At 44.5% G+C, this 25,991-nt stretch overlaps 1 protein-coding gene across 1 annotated transcript in view; it reads right to left on the reverse strand.

Annotated features, from left to right (window-relative positions):
* LOC147693361 (transient receptor potential cation channel subfamily M member 2-like) overlaps positions 1 to 25,991 on the reverse strand; it is a 1,943,547-nt gene that overhangs the window by 308,472 nt on the left and 1,609,084 nt on the right. The window contains exon 24 of the mRNA XM_086933684.1: positions 4,275 to 4,353. Coding sequence (XP_086789810.1) covers positions 4,275 to 4,353 — 79 coding nt within the window. The remainder of the gene's footprint in view (positions 1 to 4,274; positions 4,354 to 25,991) is intronic.

Raw genomic sequence — 25,991 nt, forward strand, 5'->3', positions numbered from 1 at the left:
GAATGGGACGCCATTCTCCCGATTTCTTCTTCACAAGGAAAAAGAGGAGTAGAAGCACCTTCCTCTCTGACAGCATGGCACATATTTATTGCTCCTTTCTGGAGCATGATAAATGCCTCCTTCATCAGCAATTAAAGATGGGGTGGTATTGATTTCTAAGGCAGATGAGGAGGTGGTTTTGTGATAAACTCTAGGGTATGGCCATATTTTATTATATCCAGGACCCATCTGTCTGCGGTAATTTTCTGCCACTGACCTAGATACCTAGGAAGAGGAGTTCTCTTGGTTGAGATAATAGTAGGAAGAGCGGCAGGCGGTGAGACTGTGTCACTGTTTTCTGACAGTATCTCTGGATTGACCTTGTTGATTCCGCCTGGGCTGTCTGGAGTAAGCAGCTTGCGGTGGTGGACGATATGTTTTCTGATGCTGGTAGGAAGGGCAAAATGAGGAGTAAGCTTGAGGTCGGTATTTCTGATAATTACCACAAAATGATTAGTCTCTTCTACCACATGCTCCACGAAAGGAGGTCTTCATGTATTGGAGCGTGCCAAAAGCTTTAGCTATTTCGGTGTCAGCCTTAATGGTCTGTAGAAGTCATCAACATGTTTGCCAAAAAACGCATCACCTTCAAAAGGCATGTCCAGTATTTTACTTTGCACCTCAGGGCAGAATGTTGTTGCCTTCAGCCACCCCAAACACTTAAGGACAGAAGCTCCAGCAAGCTGATGAAATGCTAGAGATGCCACATCCATAGAAGCATCTATAATCTTCGATGCACATCTTTTCCCCTCAAGAAGGATCTTTTTTGCTTCTAGTCTTTTGTCCTCCGGAAGGAAGTGTATGTACGGAGTGATATCTGACCACAATTGGTGGTTAAATCTTGCTAATATTGCTAGAACATTAGCTGCGCATGCAGTGGTGCCTCGGGTGGTGGTAAACCAGGGAACATCCTTTTCAACGCGGATGTTACCCCGCAGTGCTTTTACGACTCGCCCTTTACAACGCAAGTTGTAACCATGCGCTAGAGGGCGCTAAAGGATAAAGAATAGTATATTTACTATTCTAACACCTTCTCTACTATCCACGGGGACTGGTGTTAGAATAGTAAATGATACTATTTACTATCCGCGCCCAACAACGCAAGTAATGACTTGCGTTGTTAAAGACGCGTTGTAAAGGCACGCGTTGAAACGGTACGCGTTGTACCGTCATACATCCTGGTAAACCTCTTTCCAATATTATCAAGGTGCCTTCCTTGTCAGGTGGTGCAATGATAGGCACTGAAGGATTTCTTGTTCTTCGTTGGGTAGCCTGTGAAAAAGCAGAATCTGGCTTAGGATGCCCTACCAGACAAGCTGGAGCATCATCAGGAGCATTATATTTCTTGTCAATCCTGTGCAAAACTGGGATAACTGTAGCCGTCATTTTCCATACTTTCACACCCTCCTCCCAGGTGTGATATATAATGGGTATTACTCTCACAATCTTTCAAGATAGATCTTTGAAATCATAAAGAAAACAGTCAGACTGCTTGACTGTCATCGACAACTGAAAGCGGGAAGCTGCCCTTTCCATTAGCATATGGAAGCCGCCAATATCCTCAGGCAGAGAATCTGCAGTTTGAGGAGATGGAGAAACAGTTGTTGAAATAACATAGCCCTCCAATTCATTACCAGATTCCCTTCATTTTGAGGTTCACCCTCAATTTCTCCATCGTCAGATGGTAATATAGTACCCGTCACCGGGGACGTCACATAAGATGGCTCAGACCTACGTGGAGGAGATGCCAGTGGTGGGGGTGTAGGCGGTGGGGGCAGTGGAGGTAGAGGAGCATTCGAAGATGGAAAACGAGTGCAGTAGTCATGTAGCATGTCTTGTAGTTCTTGAACCAAAGCCACAGGAAGGTGGACCATGGGCTCGCCAACAGGCTCCATGTAATGTATTTTTGCATGTGGAGGGTGAAATTCTTGTTGATAGTAACATTCATTGCCATCCTCATCATTGTCCTGCTATTTGTCATGAAGCTGAGAGGGACTATGAGCAGGAACAAACATTCCATCATCATCAGATTCCTCCAATAATGTTGAAGGTGGTAAAGGTGAAAACACTGAAGGATTCTGGAAAAAACGCCTCTGTAGACGTGTATACAGGCATTAGTTACAACTCGAAGGTCGTTTATGGCCAGATGTGGGATACAGCATCATCAGCTTTGTCAACGGCAGTGGTGTCTGTGTCGTCGACGAGAACATGATAGGAGCAGGCGTAAAAATCGTCGTCACTATCATCGACAATGCCGGAGCAGTCGTCGTTGACACAGACACAGACAACGAAGAGGTGGTCGTCAACGGAACCAACGTTGTCGACGAAGATGTCGAGGAGCAAGTTGCCATCATCATCCAGGTCACCATCGATGAGGAAGTCATCGGTGGAGCTGGAGCCTTCATCGCCACTGGAAGAGTCGTTGGCGGTCCACCGTCGACAGCACAGTTGTATCCGTCGTCGACGATGCAGTTTTTGACGACGAAAGAGGAAAAATATGTTCAGATGGTGACTTTTGCGTCAACGGGGACCCAGAAAATAGTGCTGGGGACGGTATAAGATTCTTAGAGACTGTAATTTTCATGGATGGTTCTGAAGATTGTTTTTTCCTGCTTAGATGTTGTATGGCTTTTCTCCTCAGTAGAAAATGATTGCTTTCCTTTTTGTGAGGTGCCTGTACTTACATGAAAAGACTTTTGAGAATCCTTTTTCCTAGAAACTTCAGGAGATTCCTGGGATCTTTCTCTCCTTTTCGATGTTTCCTGAGAGGCCTGTGATGTAGAGCTCTACTCATCCTTAGAGACAACATCAGATTTATTTTTCAGCCTCTGAAGCCAAATCAACAACCTACCCTCTCTATCTTTAAGGGTTTTGGTTGAGAAGGTCCTACAAATCTTGCAGTCCTTTACCTTATGTAGGGGGTGGAGACAGTAGATACAGTCCTTACAGGGATCTTCAGCATGCAGTCTCTTCTTATCGCATGTTTCACTTGACCTAAAGAGACATTTCGTTGAAGAATCTGACATTTTTAGTAGAAATCTGGTGAAGTGAAGAAGGAACTGAGCAGAGCTTAGGGAGACTCCCTTTCACACGACGTGAGGAAGAAAATCCATGGAACCTAGCCTCTCTTGGGAGTGTTCTACAGGGTGCTGTTGCCCGATTGGTTACTAATTAAGTTTGGTTCTTTTTTACCAAAGAAAATGGATAGGCTATTGCAGAGACTGTTCATTGCATTGTAGCCTTTGGTAGTATTAACTACTGATGATATAAGTATATCGTGGGACTCCCACTACGACGACGGGGATGATTCAAGCATGTGAATCCATGAAAGATCCAATACTGGAGAACTCCAGGGATACCTGTAATGTGGCAAAATGTGTGACACGAGGCTCTGAATTATCGCAGCTCTGTATGATACCCTTCTCAGCTCTTGGGCAGATAATAAACCTTACTAACACTTTCACTCTGGCTCCTGCAGTTCCACACACTGCATCAGAATTGGTTACTATTCGGCTACAGGTGAGACTCTACTTTCATGACCCATTGTTCACACACATGTTGTGATGGACAGAGCAAAGCCTACATCATGATGAATCTACTTGTGACTTAGCTAGACTGACTGGAATCCGAAGGTCATGTGTCAGACCCCACTGGCCAACAGTGTGTGTCTGAATGTTACCATGAGGCCCTGCCATTGGTTTGGCTGGCTGCCACTCTAAGAGTCAAGATGAACAATGCTGCCTTCTTTAACACCTTGGCTGCTAAGGGGTTTTCCCCTCCTGTGCTGATCATACATGAATCCCATTGTTCATGACAAGGTCAACTCGTCATAAGCACAGGGCAGGTAAAACCCATGACGAGTTGACCTTGTCATGAGCACTGAAGAGGTTAACATGAAGAGACCTGAATGAGGTACTGGGTTTGGATTCACCTCTGAAAGAAACTTTGAGGGAGCTAGTGATCTACTAATAGCTCACGAGCAACTTGTTGACAACCCCTGCACAAGTCACTGAGAACTCCAGGGTGCAGCACAGCTGAAAGAATGCTCAGCCAAAAGGTGTAGTACACCTGCTATACGAGAGGTCACCAGAAGCTGAATGGGCAGGATAAAGTATAAACATGCACCAGTACAGACTTGCAGAATGTGGCACCAGCTAATGCTGCATTCTCTTTAACTATACAATACAATATCCTTGCATATTAATAATCACGTTATCCTCAAACACAACACTTACTCAAGATGGAAGCAGTACCGTTTGATCCGAATCCCATGTCTGACAAGGCACCCATGATCCAATTCAGAGCAAGAGCAGACTGAAATAAACATATTTTTAGTTAAGAATTGTGGTCCAATACTATGATTATACAAAACACAAAAATCCCAAAATATATTAGCTAAAAAATTCATCAGAATTAAAAAAAAGGTTAAAATGATTAATGGAATAAAACAATCAATGAAAAAGATAACAGAAATTGGTGAGATGCTAATGTATTGAGAATGATAAATACTGGAACAAGATAGACATCTGGAGTCAGTGCACTAAAAATATTGCTGTAGGGATCACCTTCAAACTGTCTGTTTGCCGCCAAGTTGCTCGCTGGATGGAAGCGACCGCCCCAGAGGAAATCCTGATTTAAACTCCCCAAGACTTTGCCGACCTCGCCGGACCCGCTTCGCGGGTCCCGCAGCGCCTTGTGACTCTAAGGCTGCAGTTTCTGTGGGAGCTAGTACCGGAGGCGCGGGCAGGTAGGAGAGCCGGCGGGGCTGCGAGCACAGGCAGGGACTCCAGTCTCCAGGAGCCCCTGCGCGCCCATTCTACACATCTGGGCTGCTCTCCCCGCTGGCCACACCCCCCTGTCCACCAACCAATGACAGGTACTAACAGCGTATAAAACTGACCATAGTTCCCGCATCGCGGGAGCGCGCGGGAGGGCGCCGGGAGAAGCCCGGGACAAGGGCGGGACCGTCTGTGGCCGTCCGGGGCCGAAGGAGGCCGGGCTGGGCCATTTCTCTGATATTTGTCTAACGGTGCACTCTACAGTAAGTGATATCTAAGTGCTGTATCTTGTTGGCGTGTAGTAGTGCAATGTCTGCCTCCACAAGTAGTGTCATTTCGACTACTCCACCGGTCGAGACTGGACCACTGGCAATTGGTCCATTGGATAAATTCTTTTTCAATCGTTCATCTTTATCCATTGACAAAGAGATATCACTGGCTGAGAAGCGCGCTGAGCGCAGACTATCGATTGAACTAATAAAAAATTCTACGGACAAGCACCATACTCAAATATATCCTGCCTTGGTAACACCATTATCCTCAGTAAATCTCCCAGCCGTAAATGAGCGATTTGATGCACCCTTAAATGTAACAAATAAGGATAATGCTACTGAACTGATTTCATCCAGTGGGAGTCATATTAATCCTATGTTGCTTCTTGACTCAGGTGCCCAGGCTGCCTTGGCTCAACCCAAGCACGGATCTAAAAGGAAAAGGACTACCATACCGAGAAAATGTAAATTTGTTGTGAAACCCCCACAAAAGCATAGGAAGTTACATAAAACTATGTGTACTAGAGAGGTTGCCACTGAAGTAAGTTGTAGCACAGAAAGTGTACAGAATGGGAATGTTGTTTCATTGGATAGCCCAGTCCCTGGAAAGAATATCTCTCCTGAGACAGGTCCCCCAACTGATGACAAGCTATCGTTGCTCGCACACCTGATCCCTGAGCTAGAAAAGCTGCTTAGACTAGTTATTTCCCCGATAGAGGATCGAATTGCTAAGCTCTCTGATCGACTAGACCATTTTGAGCAGGCAACGTTAGATAACTTCTTTTCTAAAAAATCATTGATTAAAACTAACGCTAGGGTAGATGTAAGTATCAAGCACCAGGGCAATACCAACTATGCTACCCAAGATAAGGGAAGAAGGCCACAAACTAATCTCCCATTACCACCCACATCAGGTAGTGCGATTGTAAATAGAATTCCCAAACCTAATGAATTAGTACATCCGGGCCCTGCTCCAAATCCTCCTAACACTGCAAACCCAGTCCAGTCTGTGGTGCTCCAATCGACAACAATACCAATTCCTCCCTCTGGTGTAGGGCTAGGGGTTAATGTATGTCCCCCAGCGGGTAAAGTAACAGTACCTACAAAATCAACCAATAATCAGTTAGTACCAAACAATCCTGTTGTTGGGCTAGGGGCTAATGCATGTCCTTCAGCGGGTAAAGCTATAGTACCTACCCAACCAACTAATAACCAGTTGGTACCAAACAAACCTGCACTCCGCCCTGTTCCTACAGTTACCAAATCGATCCCACCACCCTTGATAAAGCCACCATATAGGAAACCCCCAGTGAACCTTACCCCAGATTCTTTCCCCTACGTAGCAGTCCTCATAAATGTTCCACCATTATCTGTAGGACAGAGAGAAACCTTCCAGATGCTTAAAAACAAGATCATGCACTGGTTAAGGGAGAATCGACCTCTCCCTGGAGACGTCGATGGGTTAATCTTAGGGGTAAGGAGAATAGATTGGATAGGGTACACAACTAAAAGCCTGGGTGGGGATTGTATTGTGGTTAACTTTCAAGATCCAAGGGTGGCTGGATGGATAACTAGACAGGGATGGGGTACAAACAAAGGAGGTATTGGAATTGTCGATCTCACCTTCTTTTATCCCCACCCAACCAGTGTATTGACTAGCCTGCTTAATGAACCCGTAAATCCCCCCACCCTACCATGGCCAATTATTCCCACACCAGCTCCACCTCCACTGTCCCAAACTATACTACATGTATGAATTATAACCCTCCTGTCGGATGGCAGGAACAGGGCTGGGGATGCTGACAAACCGCTCAAGAGTTGTGCAGTAGTATAGGAGGGTGTATCAATGATTTTAAAGGGAGCTGTGATGATCATGATGTTATTGCTGGTACAACCATAATTGTTGGGAACACTGGAAAGGGGAGTCTTACTGTGGAGGGAGGAGGTAGGATAGCAAATACAAACGCTAGTGTTGGGGAATTATCCACACCAACAGTAAACATGGTTGACGATATCATTGATGGTTTTGTGAAGGCGCCAACAACATTGAAAGCCCAATGACTTCCCAACCATGTTCCAAAATTAGCAATTCCGGTGGGATTGAGCTTAGCTCTGGTATGCTTCTATCCTGGAAAATTGCTGGGTTGGGTAGCAAGCTAGACTCTCAATCTTGGGTGGAATTCATCAATGGGTTTGATGTCTGTTGTTTCCAAGAACCTTGGGCTTGTGACCCCGTCTTTCTCTGTGGCTATTTAAACTTCTCTATACCAGCCTCCAAAGGTGGAAGGGGTCGTCCAATGGGAGGTCTTACTGTATGGATAAAGCAGGACTTGGACATCTCTATCAAAATGTTGGATTTGGGAACTAGCGATTTGCAACTGTTAAGAATCTCACCAGAAAAGGGGGTTTTAATGGACTTGTATAACGTCTACGCAAGAGGCAGTAACTCAGCTAACTCTTCGACTTTAGAGGTGCTGTCTGCCTCCTTAGAAACTAAGTCCCAAGATAATAGGATAATAGTAGCCGGGGATCTTAATAGGACTTTTGAACCTCTTGACTGTACAAATGATCCCTTAGGGAAGGATGAGGACAATCTTTGGGGAGTACCACCTTTATGTTTAAATCCCGTCACACGGTGGACAAAGGACATCCTGTTATTAAATGCTATTTGTATGGAGCACGGTTTAAGAGCCCTGAATGGGAGAACCCCGGGGGACAAGGAGGGCAATTGTACTTTTGATAACGGCAACAGCAGGAGTAGAATTGATTACGTAATATGTAGTCTCCAGCTGTGGCAGGGGGTTATTGATATGGCCATCAAGCCTAGAATAGAAAGTGATCACAACCCCCTTTGTGTGACCCATAGGTGGTGGAATGTTGGATCTGAAAATTTGCATTTAAGGAACGACCAGATCCCAGTTATGACTAATGACGGACGTAGGCTAAAATGGCCAAGGGTACTGGCAAATGATGAAACAATGACCTACATTAACCTTGAGGTGGATAACTCAATTTCCGCCATGGAGGCGGTAGATTCCACAACCCCCGGGGCTAGGGATATCACTGATATCCATAATAAGTTATTTTCCCTCCTTAAACCATGTTTTCTGACTAAGTCCAATAAAGGGAGGAAAAACCCGGATGTTGGTAGGTGGTTCAATTGCCAGTGCAGATCCGCACGATTGGAATTGGGCCAAGCCATTAGAATTAGGGACACTGCTGCAATTAGAGTGGCAAGGAAATTGTACAAATTAGCCATTTCCCAGGCCAAGAGGAAATGGGACGAAGATCACTGGGCCGAGTTAAAAGGGGCTTCTAGCAGCAAGGATTCTAGGCTCTTTTGGAAAATCATTAAGTGGGGTAGAGGAGGTAGCCCCGCAAGACCTGACAACAACGTAGCCGAAGAAGCCTGGGTTGAGTACTTCAGGCCACAATATGCCGAAGTTATGCACCCCGGGGTAGGGGAGGGCATACTGCCAGTCTTTGCTGTTGACAACTTGTTCTCCCTTAAAGAAGTAGAGAATGCAATTAGTTCTGTAAAATGCGGGAGAGCACCAGGGTTAGACGGGATACCCCCGGATATCTTCAAGCATGACATGAAGAGATGGGTGAGGTATATTTTTTTGTTAGGAAACGCTCTAGCCAAGGGGGGGGGTGGTCCCCGAGCTATGGAAAGGAGCAATCATTATTCCCATTTATAAAAAGGGAGATCGTTCACTTCCCGCCAATTACAGGCCCATAAGTCTGATAGCAACCGTGCAAAAAGTAATGGGGAGAATGGTTACAAATCAGCTTATGGACTGGGTGGATGACAATAACGCTCTTTCCCCATTCCAGGCAGGATTCAGGCGAGCAACCAGCACTATTGACCAGGTCTTCCGCTTTACCATACTGCGGTGGAAGACGGCTCTACTTGGCAGGGGCTGCCTGTATGTCGCATTTGTCGACCTACGGGCGGCATTTGATTTGGTCCCCAGGTTTAAGTTATGGCTGGTCCTGCAAAAACTGGGGATTCCTGCTGAACTGCTCACCCTAATCATGCGTCTGCATGAATCTAATTTCGCAAGAGTCCAGTGGGGTGGGAATGGCGAGTCAACTTCGGACTTCCCGGTGGAAAGGGGGGTCCGACAAGGCTGTGCCATGGCACCCTTACTCTTTTCACTATTCATTAATGGGATTGTCGAGCGAATGTTGGAAGCAAGCGTAGATGCTCCATCGTTAGCGGACGTCAGGGTCCCGATCATGATGTTCGCTGACGACACCCTGATCATGTCAAAAACCCCTGCTGGGCTACAACGCGCATTAAATATATTTGATGTTTTTTGCAAAGAGCACGGCCTAGAAGTAAATGTGGGGAAGACGAAACTAATGGCCTTCTCCCCACGCCGTAAAATTTATCCTAAGGTAACCCTGAACAATAGCAAGTTAGAGACTGTCAAGGAGTTTACATATCTAGGGGTACAGATAGCAGAGGGCCCTGGTTGGACACATCACCTGGAAAAAACAGCCCTAAAACACCAACAACTATCAGGTGCATTGCGGGGGGAACACCGAAAATCCAAGACGAAACCGATCAAACCTGCCCTTATAGTTTATGATGCAAAGGTCTTAGGCGCGACCTTATACGGTGCAGAGTTATGGGCTTGGGACAATCTCTCGACCTTGCAGACATCTGAGAACAAGTTTCTCAGAGGGATCACAGGCCTCCCACAGAGCACCCCCCTAATACCATTGTTCCTGGAGTTGGGTAGACGTCCAATTAGCGATAGAGCGCGACTGCGCCCTGTTCTCTATTGGAGACGTCTTTGGACAACTCCTGAGATTAGGCAATACGCTGATGGTTTCCTCTCGATAATCAAGGAAGATAACTTCCACAAGATAAAGTGGCAAAAAAATTTAAGGGCCATGTTAATTAATCTTGGGTTTTCCAATCTTTGGACCAATCCACTGGGGGAGGTCTTCCCAAGCAAGGAAGCCCTCAAATTACAATATTGGGACTGGGTGGGCAGCAATCTGCTGAGAGGTGTTAGGTCTGACTCTATGGCGGGTCGCTTCTTGGAGACAAAAATCTATCCCATCTTAGAAAATTACTGGGACACTATTACGGACCCAATGGATAGGAAGCTAGTCTTCCAGTTTAGATCTGGTTCTATTCCCCTAAAAAAATTAACTGCAGGTTGGCAGAGGTCGACTAATATGCTATGCCCAGTATGTGAAACAGCTGTGGAAAGCCTAGGCCACTTTCTGTTTGTCTGTAAAGCCTATTCTTCACCTAGGAGGGTATGGCTTACACCTGTATGTAAAAACCTTGGGACATGAGATAGCGCAGTGGCATTGAGAATTTTGTGCACATCAACCCAGGAGTCGATAGTTAATGGGGTAGCCAAATACTTGGGGTGGGCCTGGGCAATTAGGAGGCGATCTTTGGGGGGGCCCAGTTAATCAGGTTTTTAATTGTTCTATAAAATCCAAAGCTAATTTGTTATATATGTAAATCATCTTATGTCGGTATTGTATGAGCTTGCACAAAATGCTTACATGAATTTGTATTTGTTAAATGATATGTTTTTATTTCTGTCATGTTCAATTTTACGCTGTGCTTTTATGAGAAATTATCTCGAATAAAGCTTGTACAACCAACTATGATTATACAAAACACAAAAATCCAAAAATATATTAGCTAAAAAATTCATCAAAATTAAAAAAAAGGTTAAAATGATTAATGGAATAAAACAATCAATGAAAAAGATAACAGAAATTGGTGAGATGCTAATGTATTGAGAATGATAAATACTGGAACAAGATAGACATCTGGAGTCAGTGCACTAAAAATATTGCTGTAGTGTGTTACACAGTAGAGAATTAAGTCAGTGAACTAAGCTGCTATGCATTTGTTCTTAGTTTTAGAAACAAGAAGGTCAATACCTGGCAATCTGTGCTTCCGATAGACTATGATGCACTCAAGCCAACTTCAAGTTAAGGCTTTTCAAGGAAAAAACTATTTTCATTCATCCTGTGCCTCATTCATGTATATCTGCTGGGCTGAGCCATGCAGCTCCTCATGCTCATGTTGCCCAAAGGCAAATACCGCTCTTTGGCAGATCCTGATTAACAAGTTACTAATTGTTGATAACACCTTTTCTGTTACAGATTCTAACTAACCCCAGATTTCTCACCATGTGAATATCCCCAGGTGCCAGACTGGATCCAAACACATTTGCAGCAATTTGATTGCCTGTTGGTAGCTGGTGTCATCCGACTCTGCATTGGATCCGTTTTGCCCTCAATATAATGTTAGGGCCACTATAAGTGTGCCACCTCCGCAAGGTCAGACAGAAACACCAGATTCACTGGGATCTTTGTCCATGCCGTTAGATGTGCAGTCCTGAAAATCAGAATATGCAGTTTGCAGATTGTACATGTGGGAATTTACTAATGGACTGTATAAGTCTATTCCACAGAATGTGGAGGAGAGTGGGTTGGTGAAGTTAGATGGAGTCTTGAGCAGAAAAGGCGTTACAGAAGAAATAACTTATTTTTCTGATAGAGACATCTAACCACAGATTCCTCACCTTGTGAATAGATACCAAAGCAGTACACCTTGCAAGGTGGTGAGTCTGTGGAATAGCTCAGATCATAAAATCCTGCAAGATAGATGGGCAAAGTGCCGGTCGCACAAGTATCTGGTTATCCAGGAAGTAACGCTTTCTGAAAGTGTGGAGGGATGCTCAGATAGCAGCGTGACAAATGTGCACGAGTGGCACACTGCATGCCAAAGAAGAGGTAGCAGCATTTGGTCTGGTGGAATTGCAATTGTAGATGGTAATTATATAGTGTTTACTACCCCTAATGAGTCGTTGAAGCGCTTTGCACGCTACTCTGGAACCCATGATTTTTAGTAAAATTAGTTTGTTTTCTCTTTTTGCAATAATAGTGTTAGGTTTGTGCTCTTCATTTCTTGTGTTAGGCAAGTTTTGAGCAGGAATAGGATGATGGGAATGAATGTGAAAGAGGAAGTAGTAAGTTGTTTCCATAAGTAGTGGTTGTGTGTGCCTGTTAGTTGAGTGGCATTACTAAAAAAGGAGTTGAAAGTTTGAGAAGGACTTTTGGAGATTCACATCAATCAGAAAGGTTTGGGACAGTTCAGGGAGAGGAGGGACTGGACAAAGGTTGAAAGGACGATTTTTTAATACCAAACAAAATGAATGATCTTATACATACATATGCAAAAGACACTTGGTAAGGTATTATTAACTGGAGACCACAAAGATCAGAAATAATCGCAAAGTCACGGCAGAATTCTGTTTACACTTCCTTAGTATATTTATAGGTCTCACCTAGCGATGCAGAGTATGCGTTGCTCGCCTTGGCGAGACCTATTGTTGTCGGTTTGGTGGGCGAAGGGGGACAGGATATCTGCACCCTTTCAAGTCAGGACATGTGGAAGCATATGTCTGTCTAACAGCTTAGCTGAAGACACAGCAGATGTGCGCTTACGGGTTAAACAAGATATGCACGCGCATGGCTCTGATCGGTTGCTCCCTCCCTCCGCACGCAGGACAAAACATATGCACGCGCTCTGCTCCATCTCTCAGCACGTAAGACAAAACATATGCACGCGCTCTGCCAGAACACATGCACGTGCTCTGCTCCCTCTCGCCGCAAGCAGGACAAAACATATGCATGCGCTCTGCTAAAACATATGTACACTCTATGCTCCCTCTCTCCGCATGTAGGACAAAACATATGCACGCGCTCTGCTAAAACATATGCACGTGTTCTGCTCCCTATCTCTGCACGCAGGACACAACATATGCACGCACTCTGCTCCCTCCTATAACTAAGCATCTGTGGATGGGCACAGATAAACCAACCCAGCTTGTTTTAGCTTTGGGAAGAAGGCAAGTGTTCAGCGGAAAAGGGGTAGTGGTGGTGGGAGTTTAAACCCCCAACCCTCGCGGCCGCGCTGTAAGGTTTCACTGGTCCCTATTTTCAGAGGAAGCATCACTTATATACAATAATCATACTCTAAATAGGTAGTATGTCTTTTGTCCAGCCGGACAAGAATTTATTTTACAAATATATATAAAATTAAATTGTTAGAAACATTCGATGACAAGTGGGCACAGCCGTGACCCACAAAACAGTGAGACAACACAACGAAGCACAGAATGGCCAAAGGGCAAAGTGAAATCTGTCTGTACACTCCTATTTGAAAGTTTTAACAGACTAAGATCATTTTCTTATCTACCATTGCACATTACAATATTGCATAGTCATATTGTATATGGCGTTTTTTGGTGTCGACGACATTTCGATGCCACCACTAGATACTGGGCATCATCCTCAGGACAACATAATATTTAATTGTTGTCTTTATGAATTTACAATTGCACTATGCCTAAATCGCATTACTGTACAATTACATGACACAGGGGAGAAATTGGGAAAGAAACAAAAAGGAACATGAATTGGTAAACATGAATACTGTTAGGCATGTAAAAATGTGATTGTTGTGAGTTTAAAATCGGCGAGATGTGTGGAACAACGAGTGGGGAGGAAGGTTTGGCGTGACTGAGTGCCTTATGTGCGTGGTCAAAGAGGTGAGACCACTCTTTGTCGATCAATCTATACAGATTACACTGTGATAAAGTGAAAAGGAGGGCCCAGTGATTGGTATTGTACGGCTGCTGAGAGACCACATCTGGATTGGTCATGCATTAATTTAAATGCGGATGCAATCTAGTGTCGTGACGTGAATACTTATGTGTAAGGCGCAGCAGTCAGTGTGTTTAAACAATGACAGGACCACAATCACAGGGTTCATGCATTAGATCGTGTGAGCGTGAAGGTTGTAAAGAAATGAAAAAGTGGATAAAACGGCGCAGTGATTGATAGGACACATTTGATAAAGCATGTGTCAACAACAGAAAGCTGACAATGTCTCCTGCTGTGATAAGAGCACTAGTAATTACGGCGCAGTGGTCAGTGTGACGACATAGAAAAGGGATCATGCAATAATATCGAGCTGACACAAGGCTAATTAAGACGTGCAGTAGGTTTAAGGACGGGCTTGTGAGAGGATACCTGCAAATTGGATCAGAAGCGGGCGCGATAGCTCCGGGTCATAAGGGGCGGTTAGCCAGGGATTTAGAAGCGAAGGGAGGACAGAATTACTATCACTCAAGCCATTGTGATGAGGCTTGTGGCACAGCCGTGGGATGAAAAGCGGGAAAGCTGCAATTACCGTGTTAGTTCGGGAGTCCACTTGGATAGTCGAGATAGGGATTCCTTACAAGTGCACAATCGCACAGTCTGAAAAAGAGGTTTTTAAAAAAAAAAAATGCGTTGTAACTAGATTTCCAATTGCGGTGAGCTGGAAATGGTCTCTAGTTCCTGGATTTGGAACTAACTAACTTAAAGATCAGGAGCTCGATGGCTGGTCCGGCTTCTGGATAGAGAGTGGCAGCCATCTTGGGAAGCCCTGTTGTAGGCAAGGATGGGCGTGGACAGAGAGGAAGGACTGAGGGGTGGGCGTGGAGACAGAGGAAGGACTGAGGTTCAGTGAAAATAATGAGGAATCAGAGTGGCCATTTTGAAATGGAGTGCATAGGACAGATTAATGTGGTGAATGGTGATATTCTAGTCGATAGTGAGAGTGAGAGCGACGCAGGTGACATAAAATTGCTGTACAATTAATTATTGAGGATTATACAGGATTATACATTAGAGCAGGGAGGTCCAGTCTTGAAGGCGATTCAATCCAGTGCGGAAACTGTTGGTCTTGAGGATCCAGTGCCGTTCCTCTTTGTTAAGTATCATAGAGACATCTGCTCCCCTAGGTGGAGGTTTGATCAATGTTATTACAGTCCAGTTCAGATCTTTTTCAGTGTGTCCTTTCTCTGTGAAATGATCCACGAGCGGATCCTGCTGCGGTGTTGTCCAATCCTGAGTTTTATATTCTGGGTGGTTTGACCTATGTAAATCAACATGCAGGGACAGAAGATAGCGTATACCACGTTTATTGAATTACAGTTTGAAAAGTATTTCCTGTCCAGTTTGATTGTACCGAATTCAAAACTTTTTCCTTCTATGGTTTATTCACAACACACACAGCTACCGCATTTGTCATGACCTGTCAATGTAGGGAGACCCCATGCGTCATTGAGTGTTGTTTTAAGTGGTTGTTGGGGTAGAGAGGCACGCACTAAATGGTCCTTTATATTTTTTGCTCTTTTAAAGGCGAACATTGGGCGTTCCAGGTTGAGTTGTCCAGCATTAAGTACGGGCCAGTGTTTCAACACACACGTACACGGAACGGGTACGGGAGGAGTTGTGGCTGAAAGATGACCCCCTACTAAGAGAAGTACTTATAGTAGCCAAGCAGGTGGAACATATGATGCAGTGTGTGAGTGAGATAAAGCAAGACAGTGAGGGCAAAGATAGCGAGGGGAAGGTCAAGGTGAGCGAAGTGGTGACAGAAGAGGACAAGATACTGGAAGTCAAAGGACAGAAATGGGGTCACAAAGAGCATAAGGAAGGGAAGGTAGGCTGGTCTTTTAAAGGGAATTGTTATAGGTGTAGCAAACAAGGCCATATGGCAAATGACAAGGACAGCCCAGCACTCCGGTTCACATGAAACAAGTGTGGCAGAAAGGGACATTTCCGACAATTTTGCAGGAGTAGTCAAGGGGTCAAGAAGCAACCTAGAGAAAATGTTACCACAGTATGTGATGAGATTGTCCTTCAAATAGGGAACAGTCAGGTCAACAGCCCAAAAGACAACATTGAGATTGGGGGGACAAGCATTGAGGCCATGTTTGATTCGTGCTCGAAAATCACGATCATCAATGCCAAAGAGTTTGAAAGTGTGGCAAAAGGCAAGATCCGGTTGAACAGAATGGACCTTAGACCAGGGGGGTACAGTGGTCAACCCATTAGTATGAAGGTTTTTTTCTGGAGCACAATAGAATGCAAAGGTAGACTCACTGCAGAGAAGGTGTACGTGTCCTCCAAGGGAGACAACATCCTGGGGTGGAGAGCACAAAAGGAGTTAGGCATATACCTGGATCCTGACAAAAACCCACAGATCTTGATCCATGAAGTACAGGGAACCAGTGACAACATTGAGACAGAATACAAGGTAGTGTTATTTATTTATTTATTTATAGTATTTATAGAGCGCTCTGCAACCCTATGGGCATCCTGGCGCTGTGTTCATGTAGTCGAAAAACGCTGTGCATCATGGGTAGAAAGGATATAATTTAATTCTGGATAGTTAGAATTTAGGGAAAAGCCATGTTTTCACTTTTTTTCGGAAGGCCATCAGTTCATCTGTTTTCCTGGTGTCAATAGGTAGTCTATTCCACAGATGAGCTGCCGCTATGCTGAAGGCTCTGCCACCACAGGTGGCTTTCCTGATCCTGGGTATGCAGATGAGATTAGATGAGGAAGAACGAAGGGACCGAGTGGGTTCATACCACTTAAATTTGTTTTGAAGTGGTCGGGGGCCCATCCCATGCACTGCCTTAAAGACAGTGCATAGGGATTTAAAAAGGATCCTCTGGTGTACAGGTAGCCAGTGTAACTCGGCCAGAGCAAGGGTAGTAGAGGATCTTCGCCCTCGAGAGAGTGCTAGTTTTGCTGCAGCCGCCTGGATGCTCTGAAGTCTGGAAATCAGGTAGGCAGGGCATTCCAGTAGCAGAGCGTTACAGTAATCCAGGCAGCTGAGAATGGTACTCCTTACTATGGTGGCTCTAGCCTGTGTTGGTAAGAGGGGCAGCAGCTTTCGAAGTCCTCACATTAAGGCGAAGCAGCTGCTCACCTGCTTATTGACATTGGTCTCTAGACTCAGACTGTCATTGAGACTGACTCTAAGGTTCCTCACTGATTTCACTGGGGTTAAAGACTCCCCTGGCTCCAGAGGCCAGAAGTCCGTGGGTAGACTTCTAGTGATTTTACCTACTTTGCAATGCATTATTTTGTTTTTTTCACTATTAAATTATAGTGAGTTCTGATTTAACCAGGATGTCATTTCCAACATACAGGTGTGGAAGGTCTCAAGTGAGTCTGCGTGGGCACCATCAAGAGAAATCATCAGATGCGTGTCATCCGCATAGTTGATCACGCTGATGCCGTGAGCCTTGATGATGCCCATCAGGGGTTGCATATATACGTTAAAAAGTATCGGGCTGATTGCAGACCCCTGTGGGACCCCATGTGGAACTGTAACAAACTCGGACTGGTACGGAAGGATTGATACTGCCTGCCATCTGTCCGTCAAAAAGGAGTGAAACCAATCAAGCGCAGCTCCCCCAACTCCAATGCTTTTCAATCTTGTCAGCAGAATGTCGTGACTCACCGTATCGAATGCGGCGGACAGGTCCAGCAAGATTAAGATTGCTGATTCTCCCCTGTCCGCTGGGGTGTCTGGAGAACTATTCACACAGGATAAAGCTGAAGGAAAACGCAGTGCCTGTTGTAGCCAAGGTGAGGAACCTACCACTGGCTATTCAAGAAGCAGTAAAAGATGAATCGGAGAAGCTATGCAGCCTGGGGGTCATAGAGCCGGTGGAGGCAACGGAGTGGCTCGCGCCGATCGTCGCAGCAAGGAAAAAACATGGATCTGTCCGCCTATGCATCGACCTCAGGGCGTTAAATAAGGAAGTCGTTGTGGATAAATTTCCTCTGCCCAACATCATGCAGATGATGAGCATGCTGGAAGGTGCGAGAGTATTTTCAACATTGGATCTAACTTCAGCCTACTTCCAGATTAGGCTCCATGAAGACTCACAGGACCTAACTTTGTTTGTGACGCCCATGAGTGCCTTCAAATTCAAGAGAATGCAGTTTGGGCTGGTCTCCGCTGCAGCGGTGTTCCAGAGAATCATGGGGAGCATACTTAGGGGTATCCCCGGAGTCTTATGCTACCAGGACGACATACTTGTGTTTGGCAGAGACAACGAACAACATGATGGAAGACGGAGGCAAGTGTTGGAGAGATTTAAGGACCAAGGCCTCACAGTAAAAAAAGAAAAGTGCAGGATCGGGTGCAACGAGCTGGACTTCCTGGGACACAGGGTGACCCAGGATGGCATACGCCCTAAAGCTGAGCTACAGAACACCATAGCGAATTTAATGCCGCCAAGGAGTAAAGAAGAGATAAAGTCTTTCTTGGGAATGTTAGAATTCTACAGTAAGCTCGTAAGGAACTTTGCTGGCAGAACCTTTACCATTCGACGCCTGCTGAAGAAAGACGAGGTGCTCAATTGGGACGAAGAATGCCAGATGGAGTTTGAGGAGGTGAAGAAAGCACTGGCAAAAGCCCCCAGCCTGAGAGCTTTCGTCCCCAACAAGAAGACCGTGGTAACCACAGATGCAAGCTCGAATGGACTTGGGGCGGTCCTTTCTCAAGTTGGTGCGAAGGGAGAAGAAACCATAGCCTTTGCATCCAGGTCACTACGGAAATCGGAAACCAACTACTCAGTGATCGAGAAGGAAGCATTAGCGGCACACTGGGCCATGAGCAAGTTCAGAGACTTCATCTGGGGTACCAAGTTTACCCTGCGTACCGACCACAAGCCCCTAGTAGAAGTGTTTACCAAGAAGGGACTTGACGCGATATCGAGCCGAATCAGGCGTTGGGTTGTAAGTCTACAAGAATACATGTTCTGCGTTGAATACGTACCCTGAACGAAGAACCTTGCTGCAGACTGCCTTTCGCGGCTGGTAAATGATGAGGCAGAAGACGAACCTGAAGACTTCAAGAGCGAAGAAAATGTAGACTTCCACAGAGAAAATGTATGCGTGATCACCCAAGGGGCCATAAGCGAGGAAGCGTGGAAGGAGGCCTTGGAGGCAGATGACCTATTGAAAAGAGTGAGTGAAAGAGCAAGAGAAAGGTGGAGACCTGAAGACAAGCAAAGCGAAACACTACGCCCCTACTGGATGGTCAGGGAAGAGATCTCTGAGAAGGACGGAGGTCTGTTCAGGGGTACAAGGTTGATCCCACCCAGAGCGGTGAGAGAACGACTGGTGGATTAGGCCCACAATGGATATCTAGGCATCACCAAGACTAAGCAGAGAGTGCGTGAGGATTACTGGTGGCCGTGCATGGACCTTGACATTGAAAGGAAAGTGAGGGACTGTATCCCATGCACAGTTAGTGATAAGGTCTTGAAACAACCTACGCCGCCGATGGTCTGCAGGCCACCTTCCTCAGGACCGTGGGATGAAGTGGCGCTAGACATAATAGGCCCGCTAACAGGAGAAACAAGCACACCATACATCTTAGTCCCGATGGACTTGTATTCAAGATGGCCAGAGGTGAAGATTGTGCCAGAAATCACCACAAAAGCTGTTGTCGAGTTCTTACGCGAACTATTCCTCAGAGAAGGATCACCAAGCAGTATACTGACAGACAATGGAGTACAGCTTTGCTCAAAGGAGATGAAGGAGTTCCTCGAGAGTCATGGGATAGCACACAAGCGATGTGCACTTTACCACCCCGAAACTAACGGAATGGTAGAACGTTTCAATAAGACACTGAAGGAGGGCATCCAACTAGCCAAGACTAGCGGCTTGAACTGGAAGGGAGAAATCATGAAACGTCTAGAGGCCTATCGCCTAACTCCACACGAGACGACGGGTGTAACCCCGTTTGAACTACTCAAAGCGAGAAGACCTAACACCAAACTTTCACCAGGGTGGATGGGTTGGCAGAAAGGTTGGACTAATCACTCTAGAGAGGCTACAGCACTTGATAGACAGGAGAAAGCCATGCTAGAGAGGAAAGAAAAATTCGATAGGATGCGCTCCACCCGAGAAGTGGGTTTCAGGGTGGGCGACGACATAAAAATCAGAGCACCTACAGGGAGGGCGAGTTGGTCGGGTTCAGCAGACCCACCAAGATTGTAAAAGTATTCAGGAATGCAGTGAAGACCCAGGAAGGGAAAATTTGGAACTTGGGAAGAGTAGTGAGGTACCACACCCCGAAGGAAGTTTCTGTAGAGGGGGAAGTAAGGAGAGAAAAGGCCCCTGTACAAGGTGAACAGCCCTCTAGGAGGCGTGACGAATTAACCCATCCAGCCAACTGTACTAGCCGAAGGGTGGTCAGACTGCCCAGACATCTGGAACAATATGTGACCTAGTTTGAAGAAAATTGTCTGACTCCGACATGATGTTTTACTGTTATATTGTTGTTGTGTAGGGAAGGGGGATGTGTGGTATTTCCCACCCTGACCTTCTGTCACCCCCTTCCTTTCCCTCGCTCTGGTGCACTCCGTGGTGAAGCGATAGAATGTCACCGCCGCGAGCAATCGAGGGTGAGCGCCTACGGAGCAGGGGCTGGGAGACGTAGTGAGCCAGCCTGTCACCTGTGGCTGGGGTTGTGTGTCAGTTCCTACTTAAGTTGTTGTTGGCACCAATAAAGCCTGTGTCATAACCTCTTCTGGCTGCTGTTCGTTATCTTTCACAGTACCTTATGTGATCTGATGGCAGAACGTTACTTATTTGGTGAGTAGTCCGTGTTGGTACATAATTTATTTCTGAATGGACAGTGCTGCACGCCTTTTTTAATTGCGCAGCGCTCCTGGCCATGCTGAGGTCTGCTCCAGACCTATCTATACATAGCACCAGTGTGAAGGGTTAAACACATTTTCTCACAATACTCCTTATTTAAGAGTTGACTTGAAGGCTGTTTATGGGATTCCAGAAGAACATTGGTGCAAGCCCTTATTTTGAGTCGTATTGACTATTGTAACGGGCTACTCCTGTCTGCCAATGAGGGAGTTCTAGACAGGCTTCAGGTGGTCCAGAACACGGCAGCCCGCCTTGTTCTAAATGCTCCCCCTAGAACAGCATCAAAACCTCTGCTGCAGAAACTACACTGGTTGAGCATTAGACAAAGAGCCAAGTTCAAGATATGTTGTATCATTCACAAATGCCTGAATGGAAATGGCCCTACATATCTGGAGCAGAAATTTACCTTCTATACTCCCTCCAGATCGTTGAGATCTAGTGAGAATTTTCTGCTGACTGTACCTCGTGTAAAAAAAACTAGACATGGAGGGAAAGCCCTATCCGTTGCGGGGCCTACACTGTGGAATAAACTGCCCCTGACCCTCAGGCTCTGCACAGATCATTTAAAATTCAGGAAGCAACTCAAAACTCTGCTATTCACCGATAAAATCTAAACCCTCTCTCTCATCTGCATAGTGTTGGACTCTATCTGGTATCACAGCGCAGAGATACTCCGGTCGGAGTCGATTCCAGCGCTATAGAAACCCATAAATAAATAAATAAATATATGGTTATTTTCGCCCCTGGGCCCCCCTATAAAATAACAAGCATTTGCAATGCAATAATGCTTGTATACATATTTTCTGTCCTGAGCTAGCGGATTTTTTATGAAGAGAGCAACCATGAAATATCGGGAGTCCAGGCAGCGCTTTGGAGGTTCCGCACAGGCCTGCTCAGAGTGAACCTGACAACCACAAAGAATTGCCAATACTGCCACTTATTCTAATTTAGTTTAAAAAGATGCGCGGACCAGCCATCAATTCATCTTTAAGCTCATTAGTAGCTTTTATTTATACATTAACCTGATTTTTTCAAATTTTTTCAATATACACACTACACCAATACTGTACACACGAATACTGTACAAAGAATATATATTAGACAAAACACAGCAAAGAAAATTCTACTTATATTCAACAGTTCTCACCATTCTCGCCACACCACTTATTCCACATTCATACCTTCCATACTCATAAAAGAAATAATATTACACACACAAACTACTAAATCTACAAACCAAACATTATTGCTTACAAATCATTTTTTTGCTTAAAAAAATGACCATACAGTTTTTACAAAATGTTTACATTTGATAAACTAATTGATTTGGATGAATCCGATTCAATGAACATGCAATTTACACAAAGCAAATGTTTGGTTAATCCAATGGTCTACGCGTTTCAAACTCCCCTTGGTGTATTGGTTCTCATCAGGACCAAACCTCACTGGAAAAAACACAAAAAAATAAAACCTAAAATTAACCTTAAAACCTGAATTTGACCTTGCTCCACCGGTCTTACAGTCAGCACTGAATTACTTCTAAGTGTGCTCAAATCGAATATCATAAATGATTCACTTGGAAACGGTGAGTCTAATAACCAACAGAACCAAGGGAGGAGACAAAAGAAGAGAGAAGAAGGATGACCGTCTTGTCTTTTGAAAATGGACATGGAACATTCAACGAGCTAAACCATTGCACATTGCTTACAGCTTATTTTGAAAATGCTGCTCCTAGTGATTAAGTTCCATCGGTGATAGTGCGGACCCCCCAAGAAACTTAGGGTCAAAGCAATTCTGTATGAGAAAGTCAAAAATGCTGCCATTAGAGGATTCAGCAAGTCTAAGGTGTGTCCTTTAATAACCGCTGGCTGCTATAAGAGTATCTTACCTTGACCGCTGTGCTTTCAATTCGGGCCCGCTATATGCTCTGTAGTTTATATTGTCCACGAGTACTGTAAGGAAAGGTAGACTATAAGTGTCTCTATCTTAAAGTAGTGCCCACATTTTGTAGTGAGAGAGAGAGAGGAGCAAGGAACGGCATTGAATCCCGAATACCTCACTTTGCAGTAGCGCAAATCTCTTCCCTTCCGGGTGTTCTGGCCAATGAATGTGCCTGCAACATCTCGTGTTCCCTCACCCGGTAAAGAGGAACTACCTTCGCTATTAGCGCTGGGAATTGTAGTTTCACTGCAGAATGGCACCCCCAACCTGACGGTGTAAGGCCAATGTTTGAATCTTGGGCTAACTGCTTCTAAACTCTTTGAGCATTATACTTGGCGTCACTTTGCTTCCGAGTATTCATTCTGGCTACTAGATGTACCTGCATCATTCCGTGTACATACACTTCTAAAAGCGGGGCTGCTCCCGCTAGTTACTCTGGGATTTCTGGTTTCTTAGCGGAGTGACGTCACCACTCCGACGATGTGTACCCAGTGTTCGAATCTCGGGCGATGATTTCAAAAATTATATATTAATTCTGTGCAGCATACTACAAACTTTGCTCTCTATTATCCTAAATTGCATGATAGATAGTTTTTTTTTTGCTCGTCTATATCTCACGATGTATAATCTTTTCACAAACACCCTATGTGAACCACTACATGGGGTCAGGATGGTTATCTCATGGTGGGTGTCGCTTAATACTGGAAAAATAACCTTATAGTTTATATAGTCTGAAATTTCATTTAATCCTGACACTGCTGTGTCAAATTTTACGATCAATAAAGTTTCTGTTCTCGATCTCCTCCTCGGGGATCTGTTTCAACTTTTGAAATTATTGTCCAGCGGAGATCTTTTTCCGTATGTAGTTTTTTAACCCAATGATTCACGAGAGGTGTTGTTTCTAAATTTTTTCTAATCCTGGATTTATGTTGACTAATCCTCTGGCGTATTTCTTGGCTCGTTTTTCCGATATATAACAGCCCACAGGGGCATGTTATTCCATATACTACAAATGTTGTTTTGCAGTTGGAAAAAGTTTTGTGTTTCCAATGTATTCCTCTGTTGGAAAATAATGGGTCTTTAACTGTTGTGTCACAAAAGGCACATGTGCCACATTTATGATGGCCCATGACAGGTGCCAGTCCCATTAGTTGTCTCAATGTAGGTTTTGGTTCCTTTTTCACGGCCGCTCTTACAATATAATTTGATATACTGTTCTTTTTTTTAAAAGCAAAAAGGGGAGCCGTTGCGAAATCCTTATCCAGTTTTTTAAGGAGGTGCCAGTTTTGATTGATCACCTTTTTTAATTTATTGGAATCTGGGCAGAACGTGGTTACACAAACTTGGCGTTGTGTTGGTGACTTTTTCTTTCTTTCCAGGAGAGGCTCACGCGGAGTCCACCAGGCATGCTTCATAGCTGCCTTGACCAATTTTCTCGGATATCCGCGGTCTTTCAATTTACTCATGAAATTATAGGCGTGTAGTACATACTCATCTTTGTAGGAACAGTTGCGGCGGATTCTTAAAAACTGTCCATATGGCAGATTTTCTCGTAAACTCCTAGGGTGGTTGCTGGAAAATAGGAGTGCTTTATTTCTGTCAGTTGTTTTTTTTAGGATGTACCATGTTACAACGCATACCGTTACAACTACCTACCATTACAACGCGACCATTACAACGCATACCATTACAACGCATAGCGCTTTGAGGTGCTGGATAGTGGTAAGTATAATTTACTATTCTAACTCCAGTCCCCGTGGACCCTAGGGAAGGTGTTGGATAGTAAATTATACTTATTCCCTATCCTAGAGCGCCCCCCAGCGCAATGCGTTGAAATGGTATGCGTTGTAAAAGTCGCGTTGTAATGGTAGTGCGTTGTAACAAATGCGTTGTAACAGGTGTATACCGGGTGAGGATATACTAAACTGTATATCTGGCGTCCTGGAATTGAGCCAATTGTGAAAGCAACAAAGTTGTTCTTGGCCTCCCGTCTAAACCATAAAAATATAGTCGATAAAATGGAGCCAGGTGGACCTATACTCCGTAAATGGGTTATTGTTATGTATGAACGTATCTTCATACATAGACATGAAAAGCACTGCTAGCTCCGGAGCAAAAGGGCAGCCCATTGCCACACCTTTTGTCTGGTAAAAGAAATCATTCCCAAATGAAAAATAATTCTTTTTTAATGCAAATGAAGCCAGATCCACAATGAATTGTGTAGGTACTCTAGTTGGTCTTTCTCTTCTATCCAAGAACTGGGTAAGCATTGCCACTGCTTCGTCTTGGGGGATTTGTGTGTATAACAAGGTGACATCTAGTGTCACTAATAGATCTTTATCTCTTGTAAATGGGACATTCGCTAGCTTAATAATGAAGTATGTGGTGTCTTGAAGGTAAGATTTTACTTCAGGCAGAAACTCTTTGAGAACATAATCGACATATTTTGAAATAGGCTCAAGGAGAGAGTCGCACCCGGAGACTATTGGTCTCCCGGGGGTAGTGTTTAGTTTTATGAATTTTTGGGAGTATATAAAATACTGGCGTACGAGGATGTTTAATCTGTTAAAACTCATACTCTTTTGGTCCCAGAAATCCTTGAGCAAAGCCTTCTTTCAGCATGGTGAAAAGATGTCCTTGTAATTCTTTTGTTGGGTCCTTTGTAATCTATTTATAACAGTTCGGGTCGTCCAGCTGTTTAAGAACTTCCTTGATATAATCTGTTGTGCCCCAAACAACAATTGAACCTCATATATCCGCCTGTTTTATAGTGACCTGAGGGTCATTTTGTAGTGTAGTTAAGGCTTCTCTTTGGTCTTTTGAGATGTTATGTTTTACATACTTTGTTCTTTTTTCCATGTCTGAAATTGCTGATAGTACAGTTTTTTCAAAAAGAAGTACTTTCTTTGGTACTTGACTACCAGGTGGGCAGAAAGTGGATTTTTTCCGCAAACTGGTTACTTCCATCGTTGTAGGTAAATCTTTACCAGAAAAAAACACTCTCAACCGTAATTTTCGATAGAATTCAATGAACTCAGTTTTGAGTTTAACAAAGTCTGTCTTCTTTGTTGGGACGAAAGATAGGCCCTTACTAAGGACACTCGTCAAGATCTTATTCGAAAGATTGAGGAGGGGAGATGTAACTAGTTTTTGTAATGTTGTCTCCTCGTTGTCATCTCCCAAGGCTGATTGTTGTATCTGACACGTCCCCTTGGTCTGGACTGGCCTATTCCTAAAAAAGAACCCTGTTGGTGTTGTTGGGGGTTCCATTTTCTATTTCTTTTGCGGCGATTTTCTCCAACCTCTGTTTCCCCTTCAGAGGAGGATGATGTTTCTGAAAATGAGATAAATTGGTTATTTGATCTGCCCTGATTTTCTGGAA

The sequence above is a fragment of the Lissotriton vulgaris genome, chromosome 8 (genome assembly GCF_964263255.1).
Source record: "Lissotriton vulgaris chromosome 8, aLisVul1.2, whole genome shotgun sequence".
Lineage (NCBI taxonomy): Eukaryota > Metazoa > Chordata > Amphibia > Caudata > Salamandridae > Lissotriton > Lissotriton vulgaris.